Genomic DNA, 26,485 nt, shown 5'->3' with positions numbered 1-26,485 from the left:
TACACAGCACTATATCACCCAGGAGGGAGACAAAAGAAATCAACCAGCTCAGCGAGCCAACCAACAACTTCATCTCAGCTGATGTTATTACAGGACAGGTCAGATTCCGGCAGAAATCTTGTTTGTCAGATCACAGTTTGTTTTTTGTTTTAAAGGGATGGTCTGTTATGGAAACGTTTGGGTGCAATGTTGCAGATTTGTTTCTTACAATAAAAGAAACAAAGGGAACAGAATAAAGCCAAGCTATTTGCACACGACGCAAGTTTAGAGATTTTGATTTTAGAGATTATCTAATCTCATTAATCCCAAAGCATTCCTGTACAGATTCCAAACAACCCTGTAAGGTCCCAAAAGCACCCAGATGGGAAATAGGGTGGGCCACAGATCTGTTTCTGGGGGGTCACAGGTAATGGTGTGGGAGCAGGAAGAAACACCATTATAAGAATTTATTTTTTAATTCATTTCATGGGACCCCTGAGAGTCAAGCATGTATTGCTGTGGTCTGGAGCCACGTGTAAGGTAAGGACAACAGTTTCCTTCTCTAAAGGACACCAGTGGACCAGACGGGTTTTCATGGTTTCAACAGTTTCGTGGTCATCATGAGACTCTTAATTCCAGATTCTTTTCATTGAATTCAAATTCCAACATCAGCCGTAGCAGGATTCAAAGCCAGGTCCCAGAACATTAATAGTCTTGTGATAAAACCAGTCATCACCTCCCTGTGTACCTGGCCAGGATTTGATCAATGAGATTGGAACCAGGCTGAGAGCAGTAGGACGACACAGGAGAGAGTATCAAAGACTGCTGATTGGCCGAAGGATAGGAAAGGAATGTTTACCTTGGTCAGAATCACAGCCATGTGAGATGTCATTTGTAACTAGGAGGAGAGAAAAAGTATTTAGAAAAATGCTGACCCCTACAGGAGATGAAACCAGGCGAAGAGATCACACTGACGTGAGATTTGTGGAGATATAGGATTTAGGAGCAAGAGTAGGCCTTTTGGCCCTCTGAACTATCCTTATCCAGGTTGCTAGTTGATCTGGTTGTGGTCTCATCCTCACTTTCCTATCTACCCAATAATCCTCGGCTCCTATGTCTATCAGAGATCGGTCTAACTCAGTCCTAAATAAATTCAATGATCCAGCCTCCACTGCTTCATGGGAAAGAGAATTCACAAAGTAATGAACTTTTCAGAGAAAAAATCCTCCTCATCTCTGTATTTAAAAGGGAGACCTTTTATTTTAAAACTGTATCCCCCAGTTCTCATCTCTCCCATAAGGAAACAGCCTCCCAGCATCCACCGTATCCAGTTGCTTCAGCATCCTGAATGTTTCAATAAGTTTCATTCTCATTCTTCTGTCCTGAGTGGGTGTGGGCTCAGTGGTTTAGGGAGCACAGTGACCCAGTGGTTAGCACTGCTGCCTCACAGCACCAGTGACCGAGATTCAATTCCAGCCTCAGGCAACTATCTGCTCATTCTCCCCGTGTCTGCGTGGGTTTCCTCTGGGTGCTCCAGTTTCCTTCCGCAGTCCAAAGATGTGCAAGTTGGGTAGATTAGCCATGGGAAGTGCAGAGTTATAGCAATAGGGTGGGATGCTCTTCAAAGGTTGGTTTGGGCTTGATAGGCTAAATGGCCTGCTTCCACGCTGTAGGGATTCTATTTTTTATTTAAAAAGTTCAACCTTTCCTCATAAGATTATCCCTATTGTAACAGCACTGAACCTTCATTGAATGATTCTAACACAATAGTGTCCCTTTTCAAATGAAGAGATGAGAGATGACATGGTACACCAGGTGTGGTCTCACCATAGCTCTATACAACTCCTACTTTAACATTTTGTCTAAAATCATTGGCCTTCTATATGATGTGATATTTGCCTCAGTCCAGACTCATCTGTCTTTCCCTTGAAGGCATTGCTGGCAACAGTCCACCACTCCCTGGGATAAGGTTATGGTGCACACTTAATATACACAAGCATCATAATAGCTCACTACCACTGAAATGAAACAAAAATCACTTAATCAGCTCCACTGCCTCCATGCATCTTTATACTTTATGATCAATAGGGCACAGTGGTTACATCATTGTGCAATTCATCAGGAGCTAGTAAAGGGGATTTGTGTGATTCTCTCTAAGCAGATTGTTCATTAAATCCTACACCGTGTCACACATCACTGTGATTTATCAGTGTCTGTGCTGGGACCCCAGTGATTCTTCAAAAAATATTTGTTCACAGAATGTGAACATCACTAGTCAGGCCAGCATTTATTAGGAGGAGGAGAAAGTGAGGTCTGCAGATGCTGGAGATCAAAGTTGAAACTTTATTGCTGGAACAGCACAGCAGGTCAGGCAGCATCCAGGGAACAGGAGATTCGACGTTTCGGGCACAGGCCCTTCTTCAGGAATGAGCAGAGAGTGTTCAGCAGGAGAAGATAAAAGGTAGGGAGGAGGGACTTGGAGGAGGGGAGTTGGAAATGTGATAGGTGGAAAGAGGTCAAGGTGAGGGTGATAGGTCGGAGTAGGATGGAGGCGGAGAGGTCAAGAAGAAGACTGCAGGTCAGGAAGGCGGTGCCGGGCTGGAAGGATCCGGCTGAGACAAGGTGGGGGGAGGGGGGATGAAGAAACTGGTGAAGTCCAAGTTCATCCCCTGCGGTTGGAGGGTTCCCAGTCGGAAGATAAGACGCTCCTCCTCCGACCGTCGGGTTGTTGTGGTTTGGCGGTGGATGAGTCCAATGACCTGCATATCCTCGGTGGAGTGGGAGGGGGAGTTGAAATGCTGTGCCACAGGTTGGTTGGGTTGGTTCGTCCGGGTGGCCCAGAGGTGCTCTCTGAATCGCTCCGCAAGTAGGCGGCCTGTCTCCCCAATATAGAGGAGGCCACACCGGCTGCAGCGGATGCAGTAGATGATGTGGGTGGAGGTGCAGGTGAATCTGTGGCGGATATGGAAGTTTCCTTTGGGGCCTTGGAGAGAAGTGAGGGGGGAGGTGTGGGCGCACGTGTTGCACCTCCTGCGGTTGCAAGGGAAGGTGCCGGGAGTGGAGGTTGGGTCGGTGGGGGGTGTGGATCTGACAAGGGAGTCGCGGAGGGAGTGGTCTTTACGGAAAGCTGATAGGGGAGGGGAGGGAAATATATCCTTGGTGCTGGGGTCTGTTTGGAGGTGGCGGAAGTGACGGCGGATGATGCGCTGTACATGGAGATTGGTGGGGTGGTAGGTGAGGACCAGTGGGGTTCTGTCCTGGTGGCGGTTGGAGGGGCGGGGCTCAAGGGCGGAGGAGCGGGAAGTGGAGGAGATGCGGTGGAGGGCACCGTCGACCACGTCGGGGGGGAAATTGCGGTCCTTGAAGAAGGAGGCCATCTGTGTTGTACGTATTTTGAACTGGTCCTCCTGGGAGCAGATGCGGCGGAGACGAAGGAATTGGGAGAATGGGATGGCGTTTTTACAGGGGGCAGGATGGGAGGAGGTGTAGTCCAGGTAGCTGTGGGAGTCGGTAGGTTTGTAGTAGATGTCCGTGTTGATTCGGTCGCCTGAGATAGAAACAGAAAGGTCTAGGAAGGGGAGGGAGGAGTCCGAGACTGTCCAGGTGAATTTGAGGTCGGGGTGGAAGGTGTTAGTGTAGTGGATGAACTGTTCAACCTCCTCGTGGGAGCACGAGGTAGCGCCGATACAGTCATCAATGTAGCGAAGAAAAAGATGGGGGGTGGGGCCAGTGTAGTTGCGGAAGATGGATTGTTCCACATACCCTACGAAGAGGCAGGCATAGCTGGGGCCCATGCGGGTGCCCATGGCTACTCCTTTTGTTTGGAGAAAGTGGGAGGATTGGAAAGAAAAGTTGTTCAGGGTGAGGACCAGTTCGGTCAGTCGAAGGAGGGTGTCGGTGGAAGGGTACTGGGTGGTACGGCGGGAAAGGAAGAAGCGGAGTGCTTTGAGTCCTTCGTGATGGGGGATGGAGGTGTACAGGGACTGGATGTCCATGGTGAAGATGAGGCGTTGGGGACCGGGGAAGCGGAAATCCTGGAGGAGGTGGAGGGCGTGTCACGAACGTAGGTGGGGAGTTCTTGGACTAATGGGGACAGGACCGTGTCGAGGTATGCCGAGATGAGTTCGGTTGGGCAGGAGCAGGCTGAGACGATGGGTCGTCCGGGGCAGTCAGGTTTGTGGATTTTGGGCAGGAGGTAGAAACGGGCGGTGCGGGGTTGTGGGACTATGAGGTTGGAGGCGGTGGATGGGAGGTCCCCTGAGGTGATGAGGTTATGGACGGTCTGGGAGATGATGGTTTGGTGGTGGGGGGTGGGGTCATGGTCAAGGGGACGGTAGGAGGAGGTATCTGCGAGCTGGCGTTTGGCCTCAGCGGTGTAAAGGTCAGTGCGCCAAACTACTACTGCGCCTCCCTTGTCAGCTGGTTTGATGGTGAGGTTGGGGTTGGAACGGAGGGAGTGGAGGGCTGCGCGTTCCGAGGGTGAGAGGTTGGAGTGGGTGGGGGGAGTGTGGGAGTTCAGGTAGCGGTTAATATCGCGGCGGCAGTTTGCTATGAAGAGGTCGAGGGCAGGTAGGAGGCCAGCACGGGGTGTCCAGGTGGACGGGGTGTGTTGGAGGTGGGAGAAGGGGTCGTCAGCATTTATTACCCAACCTTCAATGCCCAGAGAGCAGTTAAGAGTCAAACACATTGAGTCACACAAAGGCCCAGACAGGGTAAGGATGAGTCACACAAAGGCCCAGACAGGGTAAGGATGGCAGATGTTCTTCCCTGAGGGGCATTGGTGAACCAGGTGGGGTTTTCTTGACAATTGGCAACGGTTTCATTGGACTCTTAATTCCATTTTTTTTTTAAAGTTGAATTCAAATTACACCATCTGGCATGGCAGGATTTGAACCTGGGAATAGTCCGGGGATAATACCAGCAGGTCATCACCTTCTCTCTGAAATACTGGCTGTACTACTGCACCAAACCTTCGTGTTATTCAAGGTTTCTCCTTGATTGTGCTACCCTGTTTGTGATGATTTATCTGCCAGGTTTCTGGTGAATGGTACAGATAACAAATCAGGGACAGAAGTCTCACTGATGAGTAGTGTGATGTGGTTAAGAGCAGGTATGTTTTTCCCTCTTGTTGGTTCCCTCACCACCTGCTGCAGACCCAGTCTAGCAGCTATGTCCTTTAGGATCCGATCAGCTTGATCAATAGTACTGCTGCTGAGTCACTCTTGGTGGTGGACATTGAAATCCTCCACCCAGAGTACATTGTACAACATGGAGGAGTATTGATTCATCAACTGAGAGAGGTGTAGGTTACATTGTAATCAGCAGGAGGTTTCCTTGCCCATATTTAACCTGATGCCATGAGACTTCCTAAGGTCTGAATCAATGCTGAGGACTCTCAGGGAAATTCCCTCCCGACTGTTACTATAGTCCATCTGGATCATAATGCACTGTAATGACAGACAGGCAGAGAGAGTAGGACTAGTAGTGTTTTAACCTGGGGTCATTATGAAGGAGAATCCTTTCATGGTAACTGCTTTGATACAGCTAAGCAGTTGGCTCAGCTGTTTCACCCACATTGCTGTCGCTGGGTTAAAATCCAGAAATTCCCTCCCTAAGGGCATTGTGATCTACCTACAGCAGAGGGACTGCAGTGGTTCAAGAAGTCAGCTCACCCCCACCTTCTCAAGGGGCAACTGCAGATGACAACAAATCCTGGCCCAGTCAGCATCACCCATGTCCCATGAATAAACTTAAAGCATGTTGATGCAGACCATGTTGTGGTAGGAATACTGGCATTCGGTATGGGTCAGTGTGGATCTAATTGGGTCAGAGTGGATCTCACTGGGTCAGGGTGGATCTCACTGGGTCAGAGTGAATCTCACTGGGTCAGGGTGGGTCTCATTGAGTCAGAGTGGATCTCACTGGGTCAGGGTGGGTCTCATTGGGTCAGTATGGATCTCACTGGGTCAGTGTCAATCTCATTGGATCAGTGTCAATCTCATTGGGTCAGTGTCGATCTCACTGGGTCAGAGTGGATCTCACTGGGTCAGGGTGGGTCTCATTGGGTCAGAGTGGATCTCACTGGGTCAGGGTGGGTCTCATTGGGTCAGAGTGGATCTCACTGGGTCTCATTGGGTCAGTATGGATCTCACTGGGTCAGTGTCAATCTCATTGGATCAGTGTCAATCTCATTGGGTCAGTGTCGATCTCACTGGGTCAGTGTGGATCTCACTGGGTCAGAGTGGATCTCACTGGGTCAGGGTGGGTCTCATTGGGTCAGAGTGGATCTCACTGGGTCAGGGTGGCTCTCATTGGGTCAGAGTGGATCTCACTGGGTCAGTGTCAATCTCATTGGGTCAGTGTCAATCTCACTGAGTCAGTGGGGATCTCATTGGGTCAGTGTGATCTCATTGGGTCAGGGTGGATCTCACTGGTTCAGGGTGGATCTCACTGGGTCAGTGGGGATCTCACTGGGTCAGTGGGGATCTCATTGGGTCAGTGGGGATCTCACTGGGTCAGGGTGGATCTCACTGGATTAGGATGGATCTCACTGAGTCAGTGGGGATCTCATTGGGTCAGTGTTGATCTCATTGGGTCAGGGTGGACCTCACTGGGTCAGGGTGGACCTCACTGGGTCAGTGTGGATCTGACTGGGTCAGTGTGGATCTCACTGGGTCAGGATGGATCTCACTGGGTTTGGATGGATCTCACTGAGTCAGTGGGGATCTCATTCGGTCAGGGTGGATCTCACTGGGTCAGTGTGGATCGCACTGGGTCAGTGTGGATCTCACTGGGTCAGTGGGGATCTCATTGGGTCAGGGTGGATCTCACTGGGTCAGTGGGGATCTCACTGAGTCAGTGGGGATCTCATTGGGTCAGTGTTGATCTCATTGGGTCAGGGTGGACCTCACTGGGTCAGTGTGGATCTCACTGGGTCAGGATGGATCTCACTGGGTCAGGATGGATCTCACTGGGTTTGGATGGATCTCACTGAGTCAGTGGGGATCTCATTCGGTCAGGGTGAATCTCACTGGGTCAGTGTGGATCTCACTGGGTCAGTGTGGATCTCACTGGGTCAGTGGGGATCTCATTGGGTCAGGGTGGATCTCACTGGGTCAGTGTGGATCTCACTGGGTCAGTGTCAATCTCATTGGGTCAGTGGGGATCTCACTGGGTCAGTGTGGATCTCACTGGGTCAGGATGGATCTCACTGGGTTTGGATGGATCTCACTGAGTCAGTGGGGATCTCACTGGGTCAGTGTGGATCTCACTGGGTCAGTGTCAATCTCACTGGGTCAGTGTGGATCTCACTGGGTCAGGATGGATCTCACTGGGTTTGGAAGGATCTCACTGAGTCAGTGTGGATCTCACTGGGTCAGGGTGGATCTCACTGGGTCAGTGTGGATCTCACTGGGTCAGTGTCAATCTCATTGGGTCAGTGGGGATCTCATTGGGTCAGGGTGGATCTCACTGGGTTAGGATGGATCTCACTGAGTCAGTGGGGATCTCACTGAGTCAGTGGGGATCTCATTGGGTCAGTGTCGATCTCATTGGGTCAGGGTGGATCTCATTGGGTCAAGGTGGGTCTCCATCTCATTGGGTCAGTGTAGATCTCATTGGGTCAGTGTGGATCTCACTGGGTCAGTGTGGATCTCACTGGGTCAGGGTGAATCTCACTGGGTCAGGGTGAATCTCATTGGGTCAGTGTGGATCTCATTGGGTCAGTGGGGATCTCACTGGGTCAGGGTGGATCTCACTGGGTTATGATGGATCTTACAGAGTCAGTGGGCATCTCATTGGGTCAGTGTCGATCTTACTGGGTCAGTGTGGATCTCATTGGGTCAGTGGGGATCTTACTGGGTCAGTGTGGATTTCATTGGGTCAGTATAGATCTCATTGGGTCCGTGGGGATCTTACTGGGTCAGTGGGGATCTCATTGGGTCAGTGTGGATTTCATTGGGTCAGTGTAGATCTCATTGCATCAGTGGCGATCTTACTGGGTCAGGGTGGATCTCATTGGGTCAGTAGGGATTTTACTGGGTCAGTGTGGATTTCACTGTGTCAGGGTGGATCTCACTCGATCAGCTTGCTTACTGTGGGATTTATTGATCCACTTATTTATGCACTTTCCATTCAGCCCCTGGAATTTGCTCTGGATTATCGGGGTCTGAATGATTTGTGAGAAATGAATGTTTTCCATTTGGTTCCCCATAGGCCACGTGTCCAGAAAACCTGCAGCTGGTGCTGGTCCTGCGCCCCACCGGATTCTTCCAGCGTGCCATCTCTGACATTAGCTTCCGATTCAATCAGGATGACTTTATCCTGAAACTCCCAGTAAGTATTAATGTTCCCTCTACCTCCTGGTTTCTCATCTCCCTCTCTTAGGTTTCTCCTCTATGTGACTCACTCTTTGTGTGACTCCCTCCCTCTTTCTCTGTCTCTATCTCTCTGAGAGTCTTCCTCTCTCCCACACTCTGACTCCCTTCCCCTCTCTCTCACTGACTCTCTTCCTTTGTGTGTGTGTGTATGTCCTCTTCCTCTCTCTCTCTCTGTGTCTCTCTCTCTGACTCTTTCTCTCTCTCTCTCTCTCTGTCTGTGTGTATCCCTCTCTCTCTCTGACTCTTCCTCTGTCTCTGTCTCTCTCTCTCAGTGTATCCTTCTCTTTCTGATTCTTCCTCTCTCTCTCTCTCTCTCTGTCCCTCTCTCTCTGGCTCTTCCTTTCTCACTCTCTCTCTTTCTCTCTCCCTCTCTCTGTGTGTCTCTCTCTCTCTATGTCTCTGTCCCTCTCTCTCTCTCTCTCTGTGAATCTCCCTCTCTCTGTGTCTCTCTCTCTATGTCTGTCTTTCCCCTCTCTCTTTCTCAGTTTCTCTATATCAGTTTCCCACTAAGTGTCTCTGTTTCTGTCTCTCTGTCTCTCTCTCTCTCTCTCTCTTTGTATCTTGTCCTTTCTCTGTGAACTCTCTGCATGTCTTCCCTTCTGCCTGTTATTCTCTCTCTCTCTCTCTGTCTTCCTCTATTTTTTCAGATGACTTTTGGAATATTGCGTGCAATTCTGGTCTCCCTGCTATAGGAAGGGTGTTGTGAAACTTGAAAGGGTTCAGAAAAGATTTACAAGGATGTTGCCAGGGTTGGAGGGTTTCAGCTACAGGGAGAGGCTGAACAGGCTGGGGCTGTTTTCCCTGGAGCATCAGAGGCTGAGGGATGACCTTATAGAGATTTATAAAATCACGAGGGGCATGGATAGGACAAATTGACAAGGTCTTTTCCCTGGGGTGGGGGAGTCTAGAACTAGAGGGCATAAAGTTTAGGGTGAGAGGGGAAAAGATTTAAAAGGGGCCTAAGGGGCAACGTTTTCACACAGAGTGTGGTACGTGTGTGGAATGAGCTGCCAGAGGAAGTGGTGGAGGCTGGTACAATTACAACATTTAAAAGGCATCTGGATGGGTATATGAATAGGAAGGGTTTAGAGGGATATGGGCCCAAATGCTGGCAAATGGGACTAGATTGGGTTAGAATATCTGTTAGGCATGGATAAGTTGGAATGAAGGGTCTGTTTCTGTGCTGTACATCTCTGTGACTCTATGACTCTAAGACAAACTTGCATTTCTTTACCTCCTATCCTGACATCCTGGAGTGCTTTACAGGCAATAAGGTGCTTTTCAAATGTAAGCACAGTTGTAATATGGCTGTGTTTCTAATGTGATTGATAGCCCCTTCAGCACAGGCCGAATTTCTCTTCCCTTTAACTTCAAAACATCACCCACATTGCACAGTGACTGCACATCAAGAGTTACATCATTGGCTGGGAGTCACTTTAGGGATGTTGGAGGTCATGAGAGAGGTTGTGTTTTCTTTATGTTGATGAATTTCCATGCTGTGTTGAAGGTGAAAGCTCCTACGTGTGTGTGTGTGTGTGTGTGTGTTTGTGTGTGTGGGGCAGTGTGTCTGTTTGTGTGTGTGTGTGTGGGGCAGTGTGTCTGTTTGTGTGTGTGTGTGTGTGTGTGTGTGTGTGTGTGTGAGAGAGAGAGTAAGCTCTCTTTGCTTTCCCTGCAGGTTGTTATGCTGAGTTCGGTCACCGAGTTGTTGAAGTATATCGATGAAACCCACCTGACACACGAATTTGGTGGCACGCTTGATTACTGTCACAACGAGTGGATTCTGTTTCGAACGGTGAGTATGGCACATTGTAGGGGACCCAGGGATATCAGCAAGAAACCGATACAAAACTACCTTAAAGCAGCACGTGGTCAGGTAATTACAGTAGGGTCCACAGATTGTCGCAGTAGGGCATGCAGGAGAAAGTGGTGAGAATGTGGGACCCGGTATCACAGGGAGGAGATGAATCAATCAGACCTAAGCCATTGGATCAGAACTAGGCCATTCAGCCCACAAGTTTCCCCTGCTGTTTAGGGAGATCATGGCTGATCTAACAATCCTCAACTCCATTTGCCTTTTCCCCAGAAGGACATAAGAACTGGGAGCAGGAGTAGGCCATCTGGCTCCTCAAGCTTGCTCCACCATTCAATCAGATCATGGCTGATCCTTTCATGGCCTCATCCCCCAACCTCACTCCCACCCACACTCACCACCCCCATCCGCTCCTTCAACCCTCACTCTCTCCCCCACCCTTAACCCCCACCCCACCCACACCCCCACTCTCACCCCCACCCTCCCCCCCCACCCTCACCTCCCTCCTCAACCCCCGCTCTCACCACCACCCTCATCCTGACTCCCATCCCCTGCCCTTACTCCCGACCCTTCCGCCTCCACCCTCACCCCCACTCTTCCCCCCCACCCTCACCCCCCACCTTCACACCCACCCTCACCCCCTCTCACAAGGCCAACCCTTTCCCCCACTCTCACCTCTACCCAATCCCCACCCTCACCCTCACATTCATCCTCATCCCCACCCTCACCCCCCACACCCTACTGTCTTCCTCACCCACCCCTCACCTCCATCCTCCTCCTCATCCCCACCCTCACCCCCCACACCCCACTGTCCTCCTCACCCACCCCTCACCTCCATCCTCCTCCTCATCCCCACCCTCACCCCCACACCCCACTCTCCTCCTCACCCACCCCTCACCTCCATCCTCCTCCTCATCCCCACCCTCACCCCCACACCCCACTGTCCTCCTCACCCACCCCTCACCTCCATCCTCCTCCTCATCCCCACCCTCACCCCCACACCCCACTGTCCTCCACACCCACCCCTCACCTCCATCCTCCTCTTCATCCTCACCCTCACCCCCACACCCCACTGTCCTCCTCACCCACCCCTCACCTCCATCCTCCTCCTCATCCCCACCCTCACCCCCACACTCCACTGTCCTCCTCACCCACCCCTCACCTCCATCCTCCTCCTCATCCCCACCCTCACCCCCACACCCCACTGTCCTCCTCACCCACCCCTCACCTCCATCCTCCTCCTCATCCCCACCCTCACCCCCCACACCCCACTGTCCTCCTCACCCACCCTTCACCTCCATCCTCCTCCTCATCCCCACCCTCAACCCCCACACCCCACTGTCCTCCTCACCCACCCCTCACCTCCATCCTCCTCCTCATCCCCACCCTCACCCCCACACCCCACTGTCCTCCTCACCCACCCCTCACCTCCATCCTCCTCCTCATCCCCACCCTCACCCCCACACCCCACTGTCCTCCTCACCCACCCCTCACCTCCATCCTCCTCTTCATCCTCACCCTCAGGTCCGATATGACTCTTCTTCACAATCATCCTGGACTTGAAATGTCGACGGCTTTTCTCTCCACAGATGCTGCCAGATCTGCTGAGTTTCTCCAACATTCTTTGTGTTTGTCTCAGATTGTCAGTATCTGAAGTATTTTGCTTTTGTTTGAGGATTCCAGGTAATGGGTAGCTGTGTTTATATGTGTGTCGGGTTTATTTTTAAAATGAATAGTTATTTTTAATTTAAGCCTGTTGTCTTGTACCAATTCAAAATATGGTGATGTCTAGGAACTAAATATATTCTGTGGACTTTGTGACTTTAAATTTCATGGAGTGATTATGATTAGTGAGGCTATTGATTAATTCTTCTAATTCTGTTTCTGTGTGTCTCCAAATAGTCCACTATGTCAACACAGATATCGAAGGTAATGTTATAATTTGACTGCATCGTCTAATGATGATGTCAGTGAGAATTCAAAAAGAAGACCCTGAAAACCAAAGAATATCCTCCAAAAGTAGAAAGTAGTCCTTAGATTAGATTACTTACAGTGTGGAAACAGGCCCTTCGGCCCAACAAGTCCACACTGACCTGCCGAAGCGCAACCCACCCAGACCCATTCCCCTACATTTACCCCTTCACCTAACACTACAGGCAATTAAGCGTGGCCAATTCACCTAACCTGCACACATTTGGACTGTGGGAGGAAACCGGAGCACCCGGAGGAAACCCACGCAGACACGGGGTGAATGTGCAAACTCCACACAGTCAGTCGCCTGAGGCGGGAATTGAACCCGGGTCTCTGGCGCTGTTAGGCAGCAGTGCTAACCACTGTGCCACCGTGCCATCCTTAAGAACTCTCAAGTTCTAAAATAACACCTGGGTGAAAATGGGGCTGTGATATTGGTGTTGAGGCTGGGGATACATTTTGTCCATTAGGATCACCCCCACCCATATCACTCCTCCTTTCATTCCTTCCTGCATGTCCTTCAAAACCTGGCAGCCCTTTGCTCCCTTTCTAGGCTGACCAATCCTTCCTTGCCCTAAAAGTCTGGCACTAACCTGGAACACAGATCATTGACCTTCTGCCTGGCCATGAGGTAGAGTACAATGCAGTGTTGTGCCTGAGGGATGGAATTTCCACTCAGCATGTATCTGCTGTATTCCTGAGTGTGACCTTGTAGTGCTGAGCAATCTGCTCCCATCGTCCACCCCAATCCACTCCCACCATCCATACATGTTTTCTCTGCAGAAGAAGACCACTTGGCCCATCATGTCTCTGGTATCTTAGTCTTGTTCCCCATCCGTTACCCATAGCCCAGGAATCATCGTTTGTGTCTTCAGAGATAGAAGTATCTGTGAATGGGATTTGACAACATGGGGCTGGAGTAGGATCATGTGCAGCATAAATACCAGTATAGACCAATTGGGCTGAATGGCCTGATTCTGCGCTATAAAATTCTGTCTCAAGTCATGTGGTATTTCCGTGTGCTGAATCTATTGTGGGTGATTCAGATACTCGTGTTAATGGTGTTCAGGTCAAAGAGTAAATCATGACTAATAATTTCCATGGTGATTCAAAAACTCATGGTTCTTAATCTCTTTATTTAGCATTTTTATAATTCTGACCAGTGGGGTACTGCAGGGATCAGTGCTGGGACCGCAGCTTTTTACAATATATATTAATGATATAGAAGATGGTATTAGTAATAACATTAACAAATTTGCTGATGATACTAAGCTGGGTGGCAGGGTGAAATGTGAGGAGGATGTTAGGAGATTACACGGTGAGCTGGACAGGTTAGGTGAGTGGGCAGATACATGGCAGATGCAGTTTAATGTGGATAAATGTATGGTTATCCACTTTGGTGGCAAGAACAGGAAGGCAGAGTACGACCTAAATGGAATCAATTTAGGTAAAGGGGCAGCGCAAAGAGATCTGGGTGTTCTTGTACACCAGTCAATGAAGGTAAGCATGCAGGTACAGCAGGTAGTGAAGAAGGCTAATAGCATGCTGGCCTTCATAACAAGAGGGATTGAGTATAGAAGCAAAGAGGTTCTTCTGCAGCTGTACAGGGCCCTGGTGAGACCACACCTGGAGTATTGTGTGCAGTTCTGGTCTCCAAATTTGAGGAAAGACATTCTGGCTATTGAGGGAGTGCAGCGTAGGTTCACGAGGTCAATTCCTGGAATGGTGGGACTACCTTACGCTGAAAGACTGGAGCGACTGGGCTTGTATACCCTTGAGTTTAGAAGACTGAGAGGGGATCTGATTGAGACATATAAGATTATTAAAGGATTGGACACTCTGGAGGCAGGAAACATGTTTCCGCTGATGGGTGAGTGCCGAACCAGAGGACACAGCTTAAAAATACGGCGTAGACTATTTAGGACAGGGATGAGGAGAAACTTCTTCACCCAGAGAGTGGTGGCTGTGTGGAATGCTCTGCCCCAGAGGGCAGTGGAGGCCCAGTCTCTGGATTCATTTAAGAAAGAGTTGGATAGAGCTCTCAAAGATAGTGGAATCCAGGGTTATGGAGATAAGGCAGGAAGAGGATACTGATTAGGAATGATCAGGCATGATCATATTGAATGGCGGTGCAGGCTCGAAGGGCTGAATGGCCTACTCCTGCACCTATTGTCTATTGAGGACTCATTCCTGTTGGTGTTTGTTTGGCAAACCACCTTCTCCTTCTGTCCCTCTCACTCTTTTACTCCATGCTTCTCCCTCTCTCTCTTGTTCTATCTGTCTCTGTCTAATCCTTTCACTCCCTTTCTCTCTTCCTGTCTCCCTTTCTCTGTTTTTACCTATGTCTCATTCTCTCTCTCTCTCTCTCTGTCCTTCTCTCCCTGTGTTGCACTCTGTCTCTCCCTGTGTTTCTGTCTCTCTGCCTCTCTCACTGTCTGACTCACTCTGTGCCGCTGTGTCTCCATGATTCCAGCAGTATCCTTATTCATTTCAAATTATTGGGTTAAATTGGAGGAACATCAGGTGAATGAGCTGTGTTCATACTCGACAGTAGCTTTAGGCTGGTAATTGGAAAAGGAGGGACAATATAATTTAATTCATCTGAGGATCCAAAGCTTTTAACAACATTTACAACAACCTCCATTTTTACAAAGTCAGTGTTATGAAATTCCAGGTGGAGTCTTGTCCCAGGGGAAGAAATTCCCAGAATTTGTGTGTCTCTGGTTGGTGAGGCTCTGTCCTGGGAGTGTGATCTTTGTGTTTTTTGATGTGACACTGAGCAGCCTTGGCTTGGAGATTCTTACAGGAGATCAATCTGCCATTTACTCCAAAATACTGATTGTAAATTTATAAATCTTTGGATTGTCACAGTATAAATAGAACAAAGACCTGCCAAAACAGACTGATGCAAATAAATTCAGATTCTCATTGACTACACATTCCACCCATGGTGTTTAACATTGAGCTGCACAGTGAACAACACAGAACAATAGAATGATAATTAATTACGCAGGGTGAATACCTGCCAAGAATTCACTACTTTAATCTCAAAGAAAAATACACTGAGATTTCTGTGAAGTAATCTACTTTATTACAAAGCTGTGTTTTATTCCCAGTTCACAAATAATACACATTAAAAGTGAAACTCTCTATAAGGTTCAGTCTCTAAACCCCCATTCCATTTCTTCCATTAGGGAACTAACAATGGCACCTGGAATGTACATCCAGCTTATAATTCTCATGCACCCCTCCAGTTACATCAGTGCAAGTTCCTTCAGCCTAATTAGTTGATCTAATTGTTGATTGTTTGATCTAACAAATGCCAACAGAGAAACAGCAAAGTCACCAAAGTCTTTCGAGACCTGATTATAGATTTTCCTGCTCCACCTAGCAATGTAGATGAATCAAGTCAAAGACTTGGGGGAAGCAGTTCAAAGAAGGTTGAAACCTGGACTGGGCAGGGTGTCTTATGAGGAAAGGTTTCCATGATGTGGAAGTGCTGGTGTTGGATTGGGACTGGGGGTGGGTGGACAAAGTCAGATACCTCACAACATCAGGTTATGGTCCAACAGGTTTATTTGAATTCACAAGCTTTCAGAGTGCTGACCCTTTGTCAGGTGAAGTGATCACTTCACCTGACAAAGGATCAGCCTTTCAAAAGCTTGTGATTTCAAATAAACCTGTTGGACCATAACCTGATGTTGTGAGATATCTGACTTTGAAGAAAGGGTGGAAGGGCAAGACTTGTATCTGAAGTGTAAGATATAAGATATCTTAAAAGATATAACCTTGAAGAACTTGCTCTGGTGAATACCATAGAATGTAGGGCAGTATTAGGCCATTCAGCCCATGGAATCTGCTCCAATGTTCAATTAGATCATGGCTGATCCGATAATCCTCAACTCCACTCTCCCTGCCTTTTCTGTATTTCCCTCGTCAATAACAATCTGTCTGTCTTGGCCTTGAATGTACTGAACTACCCAGTCTCGACTGTCCGGTGCAGTAACACAAAATCTCTGGCATCTGAGAGAAGAGGACTAGAGCTAGACTAAACAGCAGAGCTGCTGCAGGTCTGATGGCCCACATGGCCTCCTTCTTCACTCATAATAATTCTGCAGAAAAATTCCTCATCAATTCTGTATAAGTGTGAGTCCTCTGCTCCTGGACTCTCTCACAAGGGGAAGCAACCTTTCCAAATCTTGAAAATTTAAATGATTTATTGTCACTTGTATTTTACAGTGAGTAATGCAGTAAAATACAGTGAAAAGCTTCAACTGTTGCCACAACCAGGTGTCATTGTAAATAGTTTAAGAATAAAAAGATTGAACTCGGACTCAGACTCAGACTCAGAGACACAGCATGGAAACAAACCAACTCACCCATGCTGACCAGATATCCTAATTAATCTAGTCCCATTTGCCAGCATTTGGCCCAAATCCCTCTAAACCCTTCCTATTCACGTGCCCATTCAGATGCCTTTTAAATGTGATTGTAGCAGCCTGAAAGACTTCTTCCGGCACTTCATTTGATACGCACGTTACCCTCTGTGTGAAAAAGTTGCCAATTAGCTCCCTTTTAAATCTTGCCTTTCTAGTTTTGGACTGTGCTACCCTGAGAGAAGACCATTTCTATTTTAATCCTATCCATGCCCCTCATGATTTTATGAACTTCAATATAAGATCACCCTCAGCTTTGAACGATCCAGGGAAAACAGCCCCACCCTATTCAGCTTGTTTAAGCGTATCTCATTCATTATTTGTTATATCTTCACTGTCAGGTCCCCCTGCAAATCTTGTATGTTTCAATCAGGTCACCTCTCAATCTTCTAAACTCCAATGAGTCCAGGCCCCAACTTACTCAACCTCTCCTGATAAGTCAGTGCCTCCACCCCCAGGACCAGCTGAGTTAACCTTCTCTGGACTATTTCTAAGGCCAGTCTGTCTTTCCTAAGATAAGGGACTCAGAGTATTTTCAGCTTTGGTGCAAACCTCAGTTTTGTAAATGTTTTTTCTCGTGCATGTTTTCCTTCTGTCTTTTGTCACATTCAGGCTCAGTTTACAGCACAAACTGCTCCTCTGAATAATTAAAAAGCCTTGATTGTGTTCTAATAGTGCCTCCCTCCTGGCCCCCTTGTCCAGCATCCAATGTGGAAGATCCCAGCTGAGGTCAATGTGAGCAGAGGCAGTGTTATGTTTATAGAAGGGCTAGGGTCACATTCTGAGGGAGGCGATTGCAATTTGCTCTTGAGTGCTGTGTCTAACTGTACCCGCCCCCATCCCCCTCATTCATGAATTGGTGCTCATGTGTTCAGGCTATCGAGAGCTTCGCTGTGATGGTGAAGGAGATTGCGCAGATGCTGCAGGCATTTGGAACAGATCTGGCTGAAGCTGAGCTGCCCGATAATTTACATTCTGTAGAGGACCTACTGATCGCCAGAACTGAGAAATATAATCAGCTTAAGGTAAGGCACAATGTGAATGCTACAGTGTTGACTCTTCAGAAAAGTACAGAGCCCTCATTCACTGTACGATTAAGGGGAGCATGTGAGGCAGGAAATATTAGAAGGTTTTCCTGAGAAGGCAGAAGGATGCACTTGTGAACCATAAATATTGGCACAGACCTGTTGAAACAAGAGGCCTGGTCCATGGTGCAGACTGGATATGTACGGTACATATCTATCAGGAGCAGGCTGTTCAGCCCCTCGAGTATGTTCTGTCACTTATTAAACCTTTTTGCTGCTGTGATTTTAACAGTATCCAAAGACCATATGAAACAGGAAATGGAGTAGGCCATTCGGCCCCTTGAACCTGCTCCACAATTCAATAGGATCACACTGATCCGACATTCCTCACACCCACTGTCCTGTCCTTTCCCTGTAACCCTTGATTTCCCAAATGATCAAGAATCTAACTCACCCTTAACTATCCACAAGGACTCTGCCCCCACTGGCTCTCTGTGGCAAGGAATTCCATAGACACTCAACCCTCTGAGAGAAGAAATTCCTTAAATCAGAAGCCCTTTATCCTGAGGGAATGTCCTTTGGTCCTAGACTCTCCCATGCGGGAGCTCCACATTCTTGGCTTCCCTAGTAACCTTTCACCTCCTTGCTTCCCAAAACTCTATTTCTCTAGGCATTAAAAAGATTCAAAGTCTCTGATCCACAACCTTTCAATTAAAAATAAAATCTCTACAGTGTGAAAACAGACCCTTTGGCCCAACAAGTCCACACTGACCCTCCATTTACCCTATAGCCCTGACTAATGCACCTAACCCACACATCCCTGAGCACTATGGGCAATTTAACATGGCCAGTTCACCTAACTTGCACATCTTTTGGATTGTGAGAGGAAACCGGAGCACCCGAAGGGGACCCGCGTAGACACAGGGAGAATGTGCAAACTCCACACAGACAGTCACCTGAGACTGGAATCGAACTCAGGTGCCTTGTGCTGTGAGGCAGTAGTGCTAATCACTGCGTCACTATGCCACCTTTGAGGAACAGAGTTCCAAAGACTTCTAACTGTCCAAGAGAAAGAAGTTTCCCATCATCTGGCTGAAATGGGAGGGCCCTAACTTTTAAACCGTGACCTTGAGTTCTCAATTTTCCCATCAGCAGCTGTATCATCTCCTCATTCACCCTGTCAGGACACCTCAGAATCTTACATGTTTTAATTAAGTTATCCCTCATTCTTCTATACTCTAGTGGATACAAGCCAAGCCTGCCCAACCTTTCCTCATAACCCAACCTTGTACGACTAATTCCAGGCATTAGTCTGGTACACCTTCTCTGAACGGCTTCCAATGCAGTTAGTTTAAGAAAAAAATAAGAGACCCTACTGTGCGCAGTACTCGAAATATGATCTCAGCAGTGCCCTGTATAACAGATGTTTAACCTTCCTGCTTTAGCACTCAGTTCCCCTTGCTGTAAGTGCTAACATTCCATTAGCTTTCCTGATTACTTATTGCAGCCTTCTGTGATTCACACACTAGGATACCTAGATCTCCCTGCGCCTCTATAATTCAGAGTCCTGCAATCTCTCACCACTTAGATAACCTACCTTCTCCTGCCTAAATTGATAATGTCACGTTTTCCCATATTATATTCCATTTGTCAGATCTTTATCCACTCCCTTAATCTATCGAAATTCCTTTGGAACAGCCTCATGGTCTCTTCACAATTTACTATTCCACCTATCGTTGTGATTTCACCAAAGTTGGAAACCTTCCCTTTGGTCCCTTTATCCAAGTTATTTAGATAAATTGCAAACAGTTGTGCACCATTAGAAGTTGCCAACCAGTAAATTACTCATTTATTCCTATTCTCTGGAACCTGTTAGCTAGCCAATCTTTTATAGAATCACAGAGTTTTACAGTGTGAAAGGAGGCCATTGAACCCATCATATCTGTACCAGCTCTTGAATGAGCTACACAGCTAGACCCACTCTCCAGCCCTATTTCTGTCACTCTCTAAATCCATCACTTTCAAACATATGTTCAGCTCTCTTTTGGAACCTCCAATTGAATCCACCTCCGCCTTTCTCCCAGGCAGCACATTCCAAACCCTAATGACTCATTGAGTAAAGAAGTTTCTCCTTGTATTTTACCGTACCAATACAGTGGTCCCTACACATGGAGCCTTTATTTTCTACAGTAACATTTGATGAGGCACCTTCACAAATGCCTTCTAGAGATTTAAAGTGCAGTCCGTTCACAGGTTCCCCTTTATCTACAGCACATGTGAATGTCTTCAAAGATCTCCAATAAATAGTGAAACATGATTTCCCTTTCCCAAACCACATTGACTCTGCCTGGTTAGATTTTTCTTCGTGTTCCATTATAACATGTCTAATAATGCCTTCTAACAATTACTGTGTAACAGACTGGCCTGTTGTTTGAATAAAGGAGTTAGATTGACACTGATGGAACACCAGGTACAGAGGGATATCCTGCTATAACTCCCTGATCTGAAAAGGCTCTTTTGACATGGTGTCTGACATTCCTGCCTCTGAAATGAAAGGTTTAAGGCTCATTCATTGCTAATGTAAAAGGAAATAAAATACTTGCATTTTAATAGCATCTTTCATGGTATCAGAAATTTCCAAACAACTGAAGTACTTTTGAAACGTATCATAGGACATGTAACAACGAATCTGTGTACAACAAGTACTTTATCCTTCCATGGGATGTGGCCCCCCACTGGTGAGGACTATTTGTTTCCCATCCCTAACTGCCTGGCTCAGTCATTTCAGAGGGTAGTTAATAGTGAACCACATTGCTGTGGGTCTGGAGTCACACATAGGCCAGAGGACACATCTCCTTCCCTAAAGAACATCAGTGAACAGGATGGGTTTTTATGACAGTTGACGGTTGATTGGCTAGCTGTTACATGATTGCTGTTAGACGAGTTTTGAGTTTTTTTATTGAATTCCAATTTTGCCATCTACCATGGTGGGATTTGAACATGTCCCCAGAACATTAACCTGCCATGGGTGGCGTGGTGGCTCAGTGGTTAGTACTGCTCTCTCACAGTGCCAGGGACCCACGTCTATGTGGAGTTTGAATGTTGTCCCCGTGTCTGTGTGAGCTTCCTCCGCGTGCTCCAGTTTCCTCCCACGGCCCAAATATGTGCAGGTTAGCTGGATTGGCCATGGGAAATGCAGGGTTACAGGGGTAGGGTAGGGGGGTTGGGTCTGGGTAGCATGTTCTTTGGAGGGTTGATGTGGACTCAATGGGCCAATGGCCAGCTTTTACACTGAAGGGATTCTATGATTAACTTGGCGTTCTGGACTACTAGGCCAATGACTTCACCATGGGCAAAAGTGAGGGCTGCAGATGCTGGAAACCAGAGTAGAGATCAGAGTGGTTGGAAAAGCACAGCAAGTCAAGTAGCATCCGAGGAGCAGGAAAATCGACATTTCAGGCAAAAGCCCTTCATCAGGAAGGGAGGCATGAAGCCTCCAGAGTGGCTCCATGGCTCCATTCCACCTCTCCACCCTGGAGGCTCCATGCCTCCATTCCTGATGAAGGGCTTTTGCCTGAAACATCGATTTTCCTGCTTCTTGGATGCTGTCTGACCTGCTGTGCTTTTCCAGCACGACTCTGATCTCTACAATGACATCACCATCCCTGCCATTGCAACCTCCCATCATCACTAACCGTATTAATTATTAATAACATGAACTCAATTCCCGGACTGGCTGAGGATACCATGAAGGACTCTCCTTCTCAACCTCTCCCCTTATGTGAGGCATAGTGACCTTCAGGTTGAACCACCACCAGTCGTTTCTCTCTTTCTAATGAGGGCGTAGCCCTATGGGTCTCTGGGAATGTGGTGACTTTATCTTTATCTTTGGAGCAAGGATTGATTAAACTCAGAAATGGCTTAAATGTAGTTTCTCTGACATTAATGTAAATGGCGGCACGGTGGCACAGTGGTTAGCACTGCTGCCTCACAGCGCCAGAGACCCGGGTTCAATTCCCACCTCAGGCGATTGACTGTGTGGAGTTTGCACGTTCTCCCCGTGTCTGCGTGGGTTTCCTCCGGGTGCTCCGGTTTCCTCCCACAGTCCAAAGATGTGCAGGGTCAGGTGAATTGGCCATACTAAATTGCCCGTAGTGTTAGGTAAGGGGTAAATGTAGGGGTATGGGTGGGTTTCGCTTCGGCGGGTCGGTGTGGACTTGTTGGGCCGAAGGGCCTGTTTCCACACTGTAATCTAATCTAATCTAATCTAATCTAAATCCTCTGCCAAAATTAGAACAGGAAAATGGGAGAGTCCTAAGTGGAATTTTGGTCCCTGGGCTCTTCCAAAGGCGGTCCATCAAAATCATTACCTTGTTTCTAGAGATACTGAGGCTGTAGCGGGTAGAATCCCTACAATGTGGGAGCAATCATTTGGCTCATTAAGTCCATATCAACCCTCTGAAGAGCATCCTACACAGACCCAGCCCCTTATCCCTGCATTCTCCATGGCCAATCCATCTAACCTGGACTTTGGACTGTGGGAGGAGACTGGAGCACCTGCAGACACGGAGAATGTGCAAACTCCACACAGACGTTTGCTTGAGGCTGGAATTGAACCCAGCGCTGTGAGGCAGCAGTGCTAACCCCCTGAGCCATCATGCTGAGGATGCTATTGGATAAAGATGCTCTTGGACATTTCTCAGACTTTGTACTTTGTAGAAGGTCTGCAACTTCACACTTTCTGTTGAAACCTTAAACTGAGAGCCCTCTGCCGTCTCGGATGAATGGAAACAATCCTGCAGTCAATATATGAAAGCTGAGTTCTCCCTGTTCTCTTGGGCAATATTTTTTCTCCAACCAACATCATTAAATAAACAAACAATCTGTGTGGAGGAGCTTGCTCTGTGCAGATTGGCTGCTCTGTTTCCTACAATGCAACAGTGACTACATACCAAAGTGTTTCATTGGCTTTCTTTAATACTTGGTATTGTTGTGCCTTTAAGATAGATCAGAAATGCTACCCTTTTCACAAAGTTTTTGGCAATTTATCTGCTTTTCTTGGCTGTGAGGTTCAGTTTCATTCTTGTTTTAATAATTACTCTTCTTAGAATGTTTCATTCCGTTGAAGGCACTTGTTGAATGCAGGTGTTTGTTGTCGATTTGTCCTCTATCCCCCGGTTTAGTCTTTAACTCCTCTGCTGTTTGTTGTTCTGTACAGAATGATGTTCAAAGGGTAATTAAGGAGGGTGACCTACTCCTGACCAACCTCACGGAGCCTGACAGTAATGCACAGTGTATGATGGAGAAAGATGGAGACCGAGCGACAGTGAAAAGGTACCTGTCCCTCTACTCTGGAGCTACTCTTTCTGTGCTATACAGCTCTATGACTCTGAGTCTATGGCTGATAAGTTTCTCAACCCCATTCTTCCGCTTTCTCCCCATATCCCTGATCCCCTTAACAATCAAAACCATTCTCATGAATCTCCTGTGAACACGCTCCAGGGCCAGTACATCCTTCCTGGAATATGGGATCCAAAACTGCGCACAATACTCCAGATGTGGTCTGACCAGAGCCTTATAGAGCCTTAGAAGTACATCCCTGCTTTAATATTCAAGTCCTCTCAAAATAAATGCCATCATCACACTTGACTTCCTAACTACTAACTCAACCCACAAGTTTACCTTGAGGGAATCCTGAACTCGAACTCCCAAGTCTCTTTATAGTTCAGATTTCTGAATTTTCTCCCCATGTAGATAATAGTCCATGCCTCTATACTTCCTACCAAAGTGCATGACCTCACAACTTCCCACGTTCTATTCCATCTGCCACTTCTTTGCCCACTCTCCTAACCTGTCCAAATCCTTCAGCAGCCTCCCCGCCTCCTCAGTGCTACCTGTCCCTCTCCCTATCTTTGTATCATCTACGAACTTATCCAAAATGTCATCAGTTCCTTCACTAGATCATTGATGTATAAAATGAAAGGTTGTGGTCCCAACACTGACCCTTGCGGAACACCACTTGTCACCGGCTGCCATCCAGGGAAGGACCCTTTTATCATTACCAGACAGTCAAGCTTCTATCCATGCTAGCACCTTGCCTCTAACACCATGGGCCCTTATCTTACTCAGTAACCTCCTGTGTGACACATTGTTAAAGGCCTTCTTGTAGTCCAGGTAGATAATGTCCATTGGTTCTCCTTGGTCTAATTTGCTTGTTACTTCCTCCAAGAATTCGAGCAGATTTGTCAGGCATGCCCGCTCCTTGATGAAGCCATGCTGATTCTGTCCTATTTTACCGTGCACTTCCAAATATTTAGAAATCTCATCTTTCATGATGGAATCCAGGATGTTACCCGCAACTGAGGTTAGGCTAATTGGTCTGTAGTTTTCTGTCTTACTCCCTTTTTTAAACAGGGGTGTCACGTTAGTGAATTTCAGTCCTCCCCCTCCCCCCCCCACCACCCCCCGCCTCCGATTCTCATAATTCCTGAAAGATCACCATTAATACCTCCACTATCGCTTCAGTCATTTTCCTTAGAACTCTGGGATGTAGTCCATTTGGTCCAGGAAGCTCAGGCCGTTCAGTTTTTCTAGCACCTTCTCCTTGGTGATGGCCACCATACTCAGCTCTGCCCCCTCACTCTCTTGAATTTTTGGAAAATTACTCATGTCTTCCACTGTGAAGACTGACGCAAAGTAATTATTCAGTTCCTCAGCTACTTCTTTGTTCTCTCCTGTCATTTTCCAGCAGCCCAATGTCCACTTTTGCCCTTTATATATCTGAAGAAACACTTACAGTTTTCCATTATATTACTGGCTACCTTAGCCTCATATTTAGTCTTCTCCCTCCTTATTTGCTTTTTTGTGGCCTCTGTTTGTCTTTGTAGGTTTCCCAATGCTCTGGTTTCCCACTTTTGTTCACTATATATTCTTTCTCTTTTACTTTTATACTGTCCCTGACTTCCCTAGTCAGTCACGGTTGCCTCATCCTCCCTGTACCATGCTTCCTTTTCCTTGGGATGAATCTCTGCTCTGCCTCCTGAATTACTCCCAGAATCTCCTGCCATTGCTGTTCCACTGTCTTTCCTGCAAGGGTCCTCTCCCAGTCAATTCTACTCAGCTCCTCCCTCATGCCTCTGTAGTTGCCTTTATTCAGCTGTAATAGCATTAACTCTGATTCTATCTTCTCCCTCTCAAATTGCAGAGTAAATTCAATCTTTAGTGAGTTTTGAGAAGATTTATAGCTCAGGTTGAGGTTCTGGATGTAGATTTGCTTGCTGAGCTGGAAGGTTCATTTTTAGACGTTTCGTCACCCTACTAGATAGCGAGAGGTAGCGGGAGGGGCGGCACGGTGGCACAGTGGTTAGCACTGCTGCCTCACAGCGCCAGAGATCCGGGTTCAATTCCCGACTCAGGCGACTGACTGTGTGGAGTTTGCACGTTCTCCCCGTGTCTGCGTGGGTTTCCTCCGGGTGCTCTGGTTTCCTCCCACAGTCCAAAGATGTGCAGGTCAGGTGAATTGGCCATGCTAAATTGCCCATAGTGTTAGGTAAAGGGGTAAATGTAGGGGAATGGGTGGGTTCCGCTTCGGCGGGTCGGTGTGGACTTGTTGGGCCGAAAGGCCTGTTTCCACACTGTAAGTAATCTAAATCTAAACATCTTCAGTGAGCCTCCAGACCATGCACTGCTGATGTTCCCTGCTTTCCATCTATATGTTTGGGTTTCTTTGGGTTGGTGATGTCATAGGATAAGGAAGGACACCTCTTTGACTGGGACAACACATCCATCCTAGGACACACCAAACAGAGACCCGCATGAGAATTCCCTAAAAGCATGGCATTCCAACTGGAACTCTATGAACAAACACATTGACTTGGACCCTATTTACCACCCCCCCCCCTCAGAAAAAGAACAGGAAATTACATCACCATAGGAAATGACATCACCAACCCAAAGAAGCCCAACCCTTTACAGAGGAACCTCGATTATCAGAAAGTGTTGGGTGGGCACTATTTCATTCGGATAATCGATTATTTGGTTAATCAATTAAATGCCTTTTCTCTGGGGCTCGGAGTTTCTAAGTCTGCTCCCCGTTCAGGAGACGAGGCAGCACACAACGAGTGAGGCCTCGCCTCCCTGCCCACCCCCTACACCGTCCAATACTGCTGCCCCCCAACCCCGCCCCCACCCACGCCCCTACCTGGTCCAACACCGCTCCCAGCTCATGCCCGCAATTCTGTCCAACCCTGCCCCCAGTCCACGCCCCCAACCCCATCCCCTGTTCAACACTGCACCCAACCTTGTCCAACCCCACACCCGCCCAACACCTCCCCCCCACCCGCCCCCAACCAAGTCCAACACCAGCCCCCTAACCCTGTCCCCCGTCCAACACCGCCTCCCACCCACCCCACAACCCCTCCAACCCCGCCCCCCCAACACCGTGCACCCGCCTGCCCACAACCTCATCTAACCCCGCCCCTCCTGTTCAACACCACCTCACGTCCGCCCCCTAACCCCATCCAACACTGACCCCCCCGGCTGTCCCTGTGCATCCCCCCCATCCACCCCTCTCCAGGGAAGCCAGACTGGAAATCAATAACAAGACTGCTGCTGCTGCCTTTTGGGGGTGGGGGGGTGTGGGGGCGGCTGGTGTGAGGTGAGTCTCCAAATAGCGCGCGTATGTACACACACACACACACGTACACACACACACTCACACACAAATGCGCACACACACACACACACAAACGCGCGCGCACACACACAACTTTTTGACAGATTCCACCTTTGCCCTATACAGGACGATGTTGGAGAGATTATCTGGAGAAGGGCGGGTTTAGGGTATACCCCTCTGTAGAACTCCAGGGAAAGTGTGGGGAGAGAGGG

The 26,485-nt window shown here is 48.0% G+C and overlaps 1 protein-coding gene across 7 annotated transcripts in view; it reads left to right on the top strand.

Moving 5' to 3' along the window:
- Nucleotides 1-26,485, top strand: part of mcf2a (MCF.2 cell line derived transforming sequence a) — a 182,359-nt gene that overhangs the window by 89,633 nt on the left and 66,241 nt on the right. For all 7 annotated transcript variants that reach the window (XM_087991850.1, XM_087991851.1, XM_087991853.1 and 4 more), the window contains 4 exons: nt 8,194-8,313; nt 10,033-10,149; nt 17,450-17,599; nt 22,818-22,933. In XM_087991850.1, the coding sequence (XP_087847976.1) occupies nt 8,194-8,313; nt 10,033-10,149; nt 17,450-17,599; nt 22,818-22,933 (503 nt within the window). The remainder of the gene's footprint in view (nt 1-8,193; nt 8,314-10,032; nt 10,150-17,449; nt 17,600-22,817; nt 22,934-26,485) is intronic.

The sequence above is a fragment of the Chiloscyllium plagiosum genome, unplaced genomic scaffold (genome assembly GCF_037043375.1).
Source record: "Chiloscyllium plagiosum isolate Xiang-an unplaced genomic scaffold, Cpla_swu_hap1 HiC_scaffold_11, whole genome shotgun sequence".
Lineage (NCBI taxonomy): Eukaryota > Metazoa > Chordata > Chondrichthyes > Orectolobiformes > Hemiscylliidae > Chiloscyllium > Chiloscyllium plagiosum.
This window is presented reverse-complemented; position numbering and strand designations above follow the sequence as displayed.